This window comes from Scylla paramamosain, chromosome 27, assembly GCF_035594125.1.
Source record: "Scylla paramamosain isolate STU-SP2022 chromosome 27, ASM3559412v1, whole genome shotgun sequence".
Classification (NCBI taxonomy): Eukaryota; Metazoa; Arthropoda; class Malacostraca; order Decapoda; family Portunidae; genus Scylla; species Scylla paramamosain.
In genome coordinates this window covers 16,584,944-16,596,698 of record NC_087177.1, presented here as the reverse complement: position 1 = coordinate 16,596,698, position 11,755 = coordinate 16,584,944, and the positions used below count along the sequence as shown (strand labels likewise).

General features: G+C 41.8%; 2 protein-coding genes across 3 annotated transcripts in view; one reads left to right on the top strand and one right to left on the bottom strand.

The window, feature by feature from the left end:
* Window positions 1–2,753: 2,753 nt before the first annotated feature.
* Window positions 2,754–11,755, top strand: part of LOC135114291 (small ribosomal subunit protein mS33-like) — a 59,414-nt gene continuing 50,412 nt past the window's right edge. Inside the window, 1 exon segment of the mRNA XM_064030180.1 lies at window positions 2,754–2,878. Within this exon segment, the coding sequence (XP_063886250.1) occupies window positions 2,776–2,878 (103 nt within the window). The 5' untranslated portion in view covers window positions 2,754–2,775.
* On the bottom strand, window positions 6,565–11,661 carry LOC135114290 (uncharacterized). Of its 2 annotated transcripts, XR_010275481.1 has the most exons (3): window positions 9,453–11,661; window positions 7,618–7,861; window positions 6,565–7,466 (listed from the first exon to the last, which is right to left on the bottom strand). XR_010275481.1 is itself a non-coding variant. In XM_064030179.1 (2 exons), exon 1 carries the CDS (start codon window positions 10,139–10,141, stop codon window positions 9,458–9,460), a length of 684 nt encoding a protein of 227 aa, XP_063886249.1. In that variant the 5' UTR covers window positions 10,142–11,661; the 3' UTR covers window positions 6,565–7,861; window positions 9,453–9,457. The 2 variants fall into 2 exon arrangements, 1 of the variants encoding a protein (XP_063886249.1); XM_064030179.1 differs by having other exon boundaries at window positions 6,565–7,861.

Below are 11,755 nucleotides of genomic sequence, written 5' to 3'. Positions count from 1 at the left end.
TATCCTGCAGTTGGGTGCCATTACAGAGTAAACGAAAGTATGGTTAGGTCCATAAAGAAGAATGAGGAATCCATCAGGAAAGCTGTTTCAGCAAAATTTTGCCTGAATGTGAGGAGGGTGTCTTTGGGCAGTACCTATACTGATTTTTCTTATTAGCAGAGAAAATAAATAGGCATTTTAGGGGTAGTGTCAATATAAAGTGGATTTTAGCACTTCACAGGTGGCTTTGAAACACAACCCTGTGAAAAACTGAGGGTTCACTGTACAGGGATAGTGCAAGTGAGGAATATGAGGATAAAAGCTGAGGATGTATTCTATCTAGACCTGTTCTAGAGTTTACATTGATATCAGAATAACCCTGAGTTATTTACTTTAAGGACAAATGAACATGATAAAAATGCTCATTAAAGAACTGGGAAACTGGGGATCTTCATTAATATACACATAAGGAAATTCATTGGCAAAAGTTTCCCATTATAAAACTGTTCTCAGTCAGGGAGCCATTTGGGAAATCCTTCTAATATAGGAGTGAAAGCATTTAGATGTATTCACGCTGATAAAAAGATTGTTCATATTCTAAGAGGTTATATAAAATTTATGATACTGTGAGTTGCAGTTGTCTTATCCTACTAGGACATAAACTGCAGCCAAGGAATGTCTTTTCTCTTTCACACCTCATTGTAAATGTGCCATGCATGTGCACTTTCTACCTTTAAATGTGATGAGGGGTTGACATAAAATTAGGAATGAGAAGGAAGCTTGTTGGGCATGCATATACACATCTGTAAGTGGATGAAAGATCCCTAACAACTTATGAGTTTATAGCATGAACTGAAAGTTTAATAAGTCCCAATCAATATCCTTAATATCTTTTTCAAGTATCATAACTTCTTTTGAACCATGTTTTTTTCTCAACCACAGATTCAGTCATAAGTGAATTAAACTGAGAGTGGTAATGAGATACAATAGAGCAATGATCAAGAAAAGCTGCTAGCACAACCATGCCACCAATTCTTTCATGCTCAAAAAAAAGAAAAAAAAATTATTCAATGACTAGAAAGTACAGTATTTAACTCACTGAACTAGCTCAAGAGTGATAAAAATCTGAAAATTGCTGAATGAGCAGTGTATTAATGAAAAATGGAATCAGGTTTGGACCAGTTAACTTCAAAAAGATTAAACTCATCTATTATGATGACTTTGACTCACATGAAAATAAAGCTAATACTCATGTAAGTGTACATTGTCAGGGTTATTGCTGACTGGAGCTCAATATATTATGATATGTAACTTGTAAGGAGCTAGGTAAATGCAGCCAGCCCTCAACACTGGCAGGGAACAGGTAATTGAGACATTGGTGAATAATTGGTGCTCCCTCTTAAAAAAAACTCACAATCTCCTCTACAATGGTGTGTAACCTTTTAAAACACTCTTGACTCCTCTATGGCTTTGTTTAAGTAGTGAAAAACCTTGTGTATGTGTATTTAACAAACATTTTATTTAATAATTAATAAAAAAAAGTAAAATAATGATGAATATTGTGATGTGGTCTCTTGCTCCATCCTCCTAACTCAGCATCACCAATTTGATTGCTAATGTTGTCATCACCACACACTCTTCCATTCTGCTTCTGTATCATCATCACTGGAAAACAGATGTGCTATATTCATATGGTATTGGAAGGTTTCTTAAGGGCCATGGTGAAAATATGATGATATTACCATGAACATGATTATGTGTGAGTGAGGATGAGGGAGAGATGATTGATAGCAGGCAGTTCAATGTGTGCACAATTGGCTGCCAGAAAGCTGTGAAATTTGCAATGCTACTGGCCAGTCAAGGGAATGTAAAAAAATAAATAATAATAATAATAAACGGTTTATTCTTTAGGCAGTCAACAAACTGAAAATGTACATTGGGGTGGGGGAATACTTGACATTAATCCTAAAGGTAAGTCAAATCTAGAAGAGACTATTGATTGATGGCTCGCACCATGGTGGGAATCGCACTGAGTCTGTACCGGTCCGTACGTGGCGCCTTTAGGGGCGTTATCTTATTGTGGTGTCTGGTGGCACGGGTAGGGCGAGGCGCGTCAGGCAACAGCATGTTTCTGAGACGTGGATGATTCAGAAGTCCCCTTCCAAACTTCTCTAGGGCCTCACTGTGTGTGTGTGTGTGTGTGTGTGTGTGTGTGTGTTTGTGTGTGGTGAGCTATGCTGTGGTGTGTGTGAGATTTGAATTGGTGGCAACTCTTGAGGAATTTAGTTTGCATACTTTTCCCTTTTGATGCCAATTTGTGAATCAAGTCTGTTAATGTTGAATCTAGAATGTTGAGGGCTGACTGTACTTGGATTGCATGCTGTCTTAATGAAAAAATTAACTTTTCTTATCCTATGCAGTGTATAATATAATTAATTTGTCAGCAGGAAAAATATATGTGCCTTTATTACATGTTACTAGTGATACTATAATAATTTTTTATTTATTGTTTTCTCTAATAAAGGAAAGTCTTATTTTGCTTTGCATGTGTATATGGAGGCCAGATTGATTAGGCTTGGAGGATGAGTAGTGGAGGGGGCCATAGTGAATAGGGTTGGAATAACTTGAAATCCACCTTATATCTGCTGGAGATGGTTCAGGGGCTGCCTGCATGGATGGTGTTTAGTCTATTCCAGTAGTGGGTGTAGGGTTAGCTTTTTCACTGTTGCTTTTGATTGTTGATCTTGATGTCTGTTGTCTATTTATGAGCTTGTCATATTATTGCTATTGCAGTTGATGTTGATGCTTCTTAGAGGGAAGGTGGAGGGGCCTGCCATTTCTGTGCTTGTATGGGTTGCTGAGCTTGCTGAGGATGTGGGGGAAGTGGAACCCCTATTATGTCAGTGCCAGTACTGTCCATTAAATGTGATAAACCTCTGTTATGGTTCCCACTATATAGTCCTTGCTTTTGTTGAATTTTACTTTCCATCAGTGATTTCTTTATTATTGTTGTTAACTTACTTATGCACTTCTCCATTCTATGTTAATACTACATTACCATTGATCTTTTTGTACTGGATCCATATACATACTCTTTGCAGGCTATCAGTAATTTTAGTGGTCAATTTTACTTTTAAGGCTAAAAATTCCTGAAAATAATACACAGTTGCCTTTAGGAGCTGAAAGTCTTTAGCAACTAAGGATTGGTGTGGCAGTATTCCTAGTGTCTAAAATTATTTTTAGCAAGTAAGATGACAACAGCTCACTTTCCGGCAAACAAAAGGGACCTTCCATGAGTATAGTAATGCTCAAGCTGATCAGGTGATTTCTGCCTGCCCCTGGTGGCATTTTATATGTGATAGATTTTGTGAGGGATGCATTAGGAAGTCACACTGCAAAGAATAAGATTCAGATGAAGGCCATAACTTCAGTACAATGTAGCAAACCATTTTCCATGCCATCACTCAAACACTCTCTCTCTCTCTCTCTCTCTCTCTCTCTCTCTCTCTCTCTCTCTCTCTCTCTCTCTCTCTCTCTCTCTGTCTCTCTCTCTCTCTCTCTCTCTCTCTCTCTCTCTCTCTCTCTCTCTCTCTCTCTCTCTCTCTCTCTCTCTCTCTCTCTCTCTCTCTCTCTCTCTCTCTCTCTCTCTCTCTCTCTCTCTCTCTCTCTCCTTTTTGGGTTATACACGCCTTTATTCATCAAGAGGAGTCAAGAATAATTTTTGCATGTTGTGTGATCCTTGGTATTGTCAGTGTTATTGATGGCATGCATATAAGAATTACCACATTCAAAGAACATGAGGCAAAATATGTAAATAAAGCATGAAATAAAACTACTATAATGCAATTGTAGCTCATGACACTGAAATCCATTTTAAATGATGTTTTGGGAAGTCTGTGTGTGTGTGTGTGTGTGTGTGTGTGTGTGTGTGTGTTTACCTAGTTGTATTTACTTAGTTGTGAAATACAGGACAAGAGCCACACTAGGCTCGTGCCATCCCGTCTCCATATCAACTTTTATCTAGGTTTTCTTTAAATTTATGAATTGTTTTTGCACACACAGTCTCATGCTTAAGTTCATTCCACACTGTTATACTTCTGTTGGGGAAGATATGTTTCTTGATGTCTCTTCTACAAACACTCCTTTTTAGTTTCCTTCCATGTCCTCTTGTGTCTTGTATCTGGTATCATGAGGTCTTCTCTGTCCAACTTTTCCATTCCTTCCAATATTCTAGATATTGCTATCAAATCACCTCTTTCCCTCCTTTTTTCTATTGTAGTCAGGCCCAATCTCTTCAACCTTTCCTCATAACTATACTCTCTTAACCTTGCAGGGATTCTAGTTGCAGCTCTCTGGATTCTTTCTAACTTTCTTGTATTCTTTTTCAAACTTGGTGACCACACTAATGCTGCGTACTCCAATCTCGGACGTATCATTGTTGTTTTCAGTTTTTTTTTATCATATCTTCATCAATATAGGAGAATGCTATCTTGATGTTTCTCTGCAGATTATATGTTTCTCCTATAATTTTGTTCATGTGCTTCCCAAACGACAAATTATCAGTAATAATTACTCCTAGGTCTTTTTCTTCTGATCTTATAGAGATTTCCTCACTCCCTAAGTAATAGTTACCATCTGGTCTTCTCACACTTTTTCCAGACCTCATCACACTGCATTTTTAGCATTAAGCTCCATGTTCCACCTCAATGACCATTCATTTATCTTAATTAAATCCTGATTTAAAACATGGCAGTCCTCTTCATTTGTTACTTCCCTCATAATCTTAGCATCATCAGCGAAAAGGTTCATGTAACTTTCTACACCTGTCATATCATTTACATAAACTGTGAACATAATAGGTGCAAGTACCGAACCTTGTGGGACTCCACTTATTACCGTTCTCCAGTTCGACCTGCTGCCTTTAATTACTGTCCTCATTTCTCTGTTTGTCAAAAAAGTCAGTCATCTACTTTAACTGATCCACAGAGTCCTCCAATTTTTTTTCCAATTTCCATATTAGTCTTATGTGCGGAACTTTATCAAATGGTTTTTTCTCAGATTTAAGTATATGCAGTTGGCCCATCCATCTCTCTCTTGCACTATATCTATTATTCCTGAGTAGAAACTTATCAAATTTGTAACACAAGATCTTCCTTTTCTGAAGCCAAACTGTTTCTCTGTTATCATCTTGTTGTCTTCTAGGTATTTCACCCATCTGTTCTTGATGATCTTTTCACAAGTCTTCGCCACCACACTTGTGAGCGATACAGGTCTATAATTTAATGGATCTTATTTACTTCCAGTCTTGTGAACTGGGGTAATATCTGCCCGTTTCCAATATATGGGTACTCTACCTTTTACCAGGGTGGTGCTAATTATATTGTGCAGCGCTGAGACTAATTGTGAGCTACACTCTTTTAAAATCCAACTCGATACACCATCAGGACCCATTGCTTTCCTTACATCCAGGTCTTCCAACATATTCCTTACTTCTACTGATGTTTTAATCTCCTTTAGGTCAGTCCCTTTTTCTAACACTGTCCTCTCACCTCTGAAATAATTTTCCTTAGTAAACACAGAGTGGAAGTATCTGTTAAACACTTCAGCTACCTCTTTTGGGTCATCCACTTTCTCTTCCCCAGCTTTTACCATGCTTATTTCGTCTTTACTCTTTAAAAATTTTCCATTGATGAATTTATAAAATAATTTTGGTTGGTCTTTACATTTCTCCACAACATTCTTTTCAAAACTTTTCTGCTCATCTCTGTGAGTTTTGACATATTCATTCCTCTTCCTTATGTAATTGTTCCACAGGTCCAGACTCTTGTTTTTCTTCCTCTTGTTCCATGCTTTTTCTCTCTCCATTCTAGCTGTTGCACATCTCCTATTGTACCAATCTTTTTTGAAAGGGTTCTATGCTGATCTTTTGGGTACCCATTTCTCTGCTCCCTTATTATAAATGTCCAGGAAAGCTGTCCACTTTTCCTCTGTGTCCTCCTTTTGAATAACTATGTTCCAATTCACTTCACTGAAATACTCCCTAAGTTGTCCAAAGTTAGTCTTGCTGTAGTTTAGCCATTCTCTTCTGTGGTCCTCTTTCCTTATACTGAGGTTATTATCCATAACTGTGAACTGAATCAACTCATGATCACTTTTTCCTATTGGGGTTATGTATTTAAGGTCTTCTACTATTTCTTGTTCCTTGGTGAAAATTAATGAAGTACATGAGACTTACTGTAGGTCAGTTGAAATGTGCCTTGAATTTTATGAAGCAAATCACCTCTGCTAGAAGGGAGCTTTCACATGAGATACGCTTTGCCGCTTCACGCCACCAGACTTTAAAGAGTACGACCAACCACATGAAAGTAACTGAACATTTTACACCCTACGCTACAGAGCGTAGGGTGCGAGAGGCAGGCATGTGAAAGCTCCCTTCTAGCAGAGGTGATTTGCTTCATAAAATTCGAAGCACATTTCAACTGACCTATGGTAAGTCTCATGTACTTCATTAATTTTACGTCAGCAAATCACACCTCTGCTAGAGGTCGCTTCCCCGTGAGGTTTTGAAGCCATGTGGATGTCGAACTGTAGACATGCAGAGAGGATAAATGATACAAGCAGTAACCAAACTTCAATATAATAAGAAATTTACATAGCCATGGACCAGATGACAAGAGACAACATCTCCTATGCAAACAAAATGAACAGACTATTGAAGGACAGCATCTTGGAAAGGATTGTGACTTGGGACAATCTCCTTGTCATAGAATTTGGCAAAAGTGGCAGCCCTGGACCATTCAGCCCTTGCCATGATGTGTCTAATCAGTAGAGCCATGGCTTTGGCTTTTGATGCAGCTGCAGGCTGAACACTACCCGCTGAATACTGGCTGGAGTCTATGCCCGACAGAGAGAGCACTGTTCGAATCCATCTTGCAACAGTGTCCCTCGTTACATGCTTGTGGGGATTGATAAAACTTAGGAGTAACTTCCCATTCTCCTGATTTGCAGAATTTCTGAACTCCTCTGTCCTAGCAATATACATTTTCAGAGTTTCACACACACACAATCTAATGTCTGTAGAATATGCTTTAAAGGTCACAAACTGCACATTGAACTTTGGCCTGCACTGTTTAATAGTTTCCCCTAACCAAACACAAACAGAATCCTGCCCAAAACTAATATTCCTCAGCAACAAACAGTGCAAAGTTTGTATTCTGGCAGCCTGCGTAAGTGCCATCAACATCACAAGCTTCAGTGTTAAGTCCTTCAAAGAGAGGGAGGACAAAGGATCCATGGCACGCAGATGCTGTAGCACCTGCTGAACATCCAAAGTTCTTGCATACCTAGGGACAGATGGCTGCAAGTTAAAAACTCCCCTTAAGAACCTGGTGACAAGAGGATGGCTTCCTGCACTGCAACCATCCACAGTAATGCCCAGGGAGGAAAGTGCACCCCTGGCAGTGTTGATTGAAGTATAACCAACACCTCTGAAAAGTGACAGAAAATTCACAACATCAGTTACAGTGGGAGCAAAGGGATCGATGTTCCAGCTACTACAAAACTGTAGCCACCTGTTGACATGTGGCTGGTACTGCCTCACAGTCGCAGGTCTTCAGGAGGCAAGGATGATGTCCGTACCTGCCTGAAAAATGCCCCTGTCTCGCAGACGTTGCTGGATAAGAGGCAAGCCATCAGTCGGGTGTGTCAGAGAATGGGGTGTTCCTTCTCCGTCGATGGGTGACGCAAGACGTGTGCCCCCCTTGGAATCAGCCGTGGTTCCTTGACCAGCAAAGTGAGTAGAGTCCCCATCCAGGGCTGGGAAGGCTAGAGAGGCAGTACCATCCACCCCTTTGCTGACTCTGCTTGAATTTTCAGTAGGCACCTGGCATTCAGAGCAAAGGGTGGGAAAAGGTAGATTAGTTCAAACTGCGACCAGCAGATGGAAAAGGCATCAAAATGTTCTGCTTCTGGGTCAGGTTTCCAGGAGCAGAAACGAGTCACTTGAGCATTCAGTCTAGAAGCAAAGAGATCAATGCTCGGAACCCCAAATACTTCAGAAAGGGCCCTAAAGAGTTTTTCATTCAATTTCCACTCATGCCTGTCATTGAATGTCCGAGATGCAGCGTCTGCCATGAGATTGACTTTACCCGGTACATGAGAGCAGGTAAGCCAGGTATCATTCACCGCACACCACTCCCAAAGGTCACGGCAAATGTCATTACACAGTGAGGACCGTGTGCCACCCATTTCATTGACATAGTTCACCGCTGTCGTGTTATCACAAAACACCCGAACATGTTGTCCTTTGAGAAGAGATGCAAATGAGCGCACTACCAGGAAGATGGCTTTGAGTTCCTTTGTGTTGATGTGCAAGGCAGATTCTGATAATGACCATCTCCCATTAACTTTTTGTTAATTGAGGTGGCCACCCCAACCTAAATTCGATGCATCAGTATACAGTTCCAATTCTGTACCCTTCCGTAAAATCTGTCTGTTTTGCAATGCAATGTGAGATACCCACCAAAGCAAGTCCAATCTCATCTCATGAGTGGCCACCATCCACTTGTCAAAGTTACCTTTTGTGTCTTTTAACACAGCAATCTTAGCACATTCTAACCGCCTGTAATGCAGTTTCCCCACCTCTGCTGCTGGAACAGTTGCAACTAATAGCCCAACAACTCTGGCCACATTCTGAATTTTGGCTCTGTCACTATGTAACAGTTCCTCACAGCATTGTAGTATCTTGTGTATCCTACGATCAGGTAATGTTACTGTCATAGTCTCAGAATCTAAAATGTTCCCCCAAATACTCCAAGCGCTTAGTGGGGACCAAGACAGATTTGCCTTCGTTAATACAGAAAACTAACTTCTTGAGCAAGTCAACAGTGGCACGCACACTCTCACAACATCCATCAAAAGTGCTGTGACAAATAAGAGTATCATCAATGAAACTCGTGATGATATGTCCCTTCTCTCTAAGTACAGCAAAAAAAGGTTTCATTAATTTAGTGAACAGATGGGGACCATCCACAACCCCATTAGGGAGACACGTGAATTGATAAATTTTTCCTTGCCACTTGAAACACAGAAAACGTTGTTGCTCCTCAGCTATCTTAACAGAATAATAGGCGTGCCTCATCTAAAAATTTATTAAATATTGCCAGGTTAAGGATCATCCTAAACCCACCATCCTTCTTCCGTCTTAAGAAAATAGGGGGAAAGAATTTGCCCCTCCTGTCTCAGGGTCTCCTTGATAACCCCCATACCCAAAAGCTGTACAATTTCCTGGCAAACAATTTCCTTTTCATCGACATTAAACACATACTCAACTTCCTCAGCAAATAGGGGATCAATGTTAGCAACATCGGTATCTAAATGGCAATGCTGAACAATAAAATATTTGGATCACTGGTAATGGCAAGCCACTCATGTACAAAATTGTGAAGTCTGCCAGCTTGAAAAGGATGACTCACCTCAGTTACTGCCGGGGATTGTGACCCCGGCCTCGGGAGTTTTTTGTCTCAGGACCCTGCCGTGAGAAGGATTGCCGGTGCTCACTCCAGGGACCATGCGTGCGTTGGCCATATGGATGAAACCTGGACATAAAACCCCTGTATGGCAGTTTCCCAGAAGAGCCCCTAAACTTGCCAGGACCAAACTTCGAGGTAGAGAGCGGTTTCCTTGGAGCAATCTTACTCCTTAACTTCTCAGACTCCTCAATGAGTGAGACATCATCCCCAAACAGAAGACGAGTCATGGGCACCTTGTCTGAACAGAGGTGAGCATACTTCTGGTTAATTTTGTGCTTGAGGATGAACTGGTGAACCAGGTTGTTCTTGTGATTAGCATGACCCAGGAGTGCCAGGGCACCAGTAAGCATGCCCACTTCCTGGGCAACATCTGGTTGGCCAGTCAGGGTGATCTTGTCAAGCACTGTGAGTGACTTAGTCAAAATTGTGGCAGCCTTAATAATGTCTTTTCCAACATCCTTCAGACGGAAGTCTGCCTTCTTGGCATCTGTCTTCCGTGCATCTAAAACTTGCGAGTTGCAATCCACGGGCGCTAAGGCATGACAGTTGTCTGGCCTCTTGGCTGCAGCATCCTCCAAAATCTCCTTATACTCCTCCTCTTGCAAGCCGTGAACAAATACATGGTTAACCATATCAGCAACATGCTGGTCAGTACCATCAGACACCTCATCCACAGGACCATAAGCCCTGGCACACTGCAGGAGAACACTGTCAGGCTGCCCGTCATCCTGCGAGACACAATCATCACTGGAAAGGTAATGCTCAGCTGGAGTAAAGCCAGAAAATCCCGTGGATGCGCCCGAGGGAGGCACCACACGGCCAGCAGGGCCAATGTTTACATTGGCGGCCGCCGCGGTGTCATCAGCCCCCCGACTGGGGCCTAAGTTTCTTTCCTACTTCAATTTCTCCATATCGCTACGTAAAGCAGCCAAAGCGTCCATCACCATGTGCCAGGGCGGTGCAGATGTCTCATCCCATGGGCTAGAAGGCAGGGAACATGTGTGCTGGGAAGCAGAGTCACCGCCATCACCAGACGTGACCTTGGGGCCTTTTGTTTTCGCCCTGAAGAGCCTCCCACTGAGAAGGGCTGCTCCTGGAGCTATTCCTATGCGAGGATCCTTTCCTCACATGCCTGGCATGTTCAGAATCGCCCTCCTTACTCGACCTCTGTTTGCTGGTGGAACTGCCCGGGACATCCGACATGGTGGCAGCGACAGCAAGGCGGCGGTGCAGCTCAATGTGAGAGTCGTCAGCTCCACAAGTGCATCAACAAAGCACTTCCCTCCCTGCTCCTAAACGGATCACGGGTGGTGTTGCAGCCAGCCCCAAACTGGGTCACAGGCTGTAGCAAAGCCTTTCCGCTCCAGAAGGATCACGGGAAGAAGGCTGCCAAACTCGCAGCTGCTGAAAACCATCTGGACGGTGCGAAGGAAACACAGCAACTGGTGGCGTGAAGCGGCAAAGCGTATCTCATGGGGAAGCGACCTCTAGCAGAGGTGTAATTTGCTGACGTAAAATTAGATCGAGCCTTGAAGGTGCTTCATTTCCCCTAGATCTTGTGTCATCTGTAACCCATGTCAAGAAATTTTCAATAGCCAAGTCTAGTAGTTTGTTCCCCCCATGATGACTCACTGCCTTCTGTGGTCCAATTCTCCCAAGATATCTCTTTACAGTTAAAGTCTCCCATCAGGAGTGTATCATCATTTTCCTCAAGCAGCTCTGCCAAACATGTCCTTGTGTCCTGAAGCATTTTCTTATATTCATCCTCTCTCCAAAAGTTGGAATAGGGGGGAACATAAGTCACCACAATGTTACGGTACCTTCCGTTATTCTGTCTTAAGCTTATTTTCAATACTTCTGCCTCCTCCACCCCATATGTGACAGATTCCACTAATAAATCCTTCCTAACTAGAAGCATCACACCTCCTCCCCATTTATTCTATCTATTTCTCATCCAGAGGTTGTATTTTCCTTCACCAATATTTAATATATCCCCTTCTCTTGCCAATTTAGTTTCATCAATTCCCATGATGTCCGGTTTCTCTTTTAAAGTCTTCTAGTTCCAACACTGCTGACATTAGTCCATTTATGTTTGTTTATGCTACTTTTAATCTTCCCCTTTCACATTTACTTCCCTCCTGTACCACTTTCTCAGCCTCATGCCCATGACCCTCCAAAAGAATTGCTTTTTCTCCACCTCTGATAGTTTTCCATTTTTTTTCATTTGCTTCTTTTCTTACTTCATT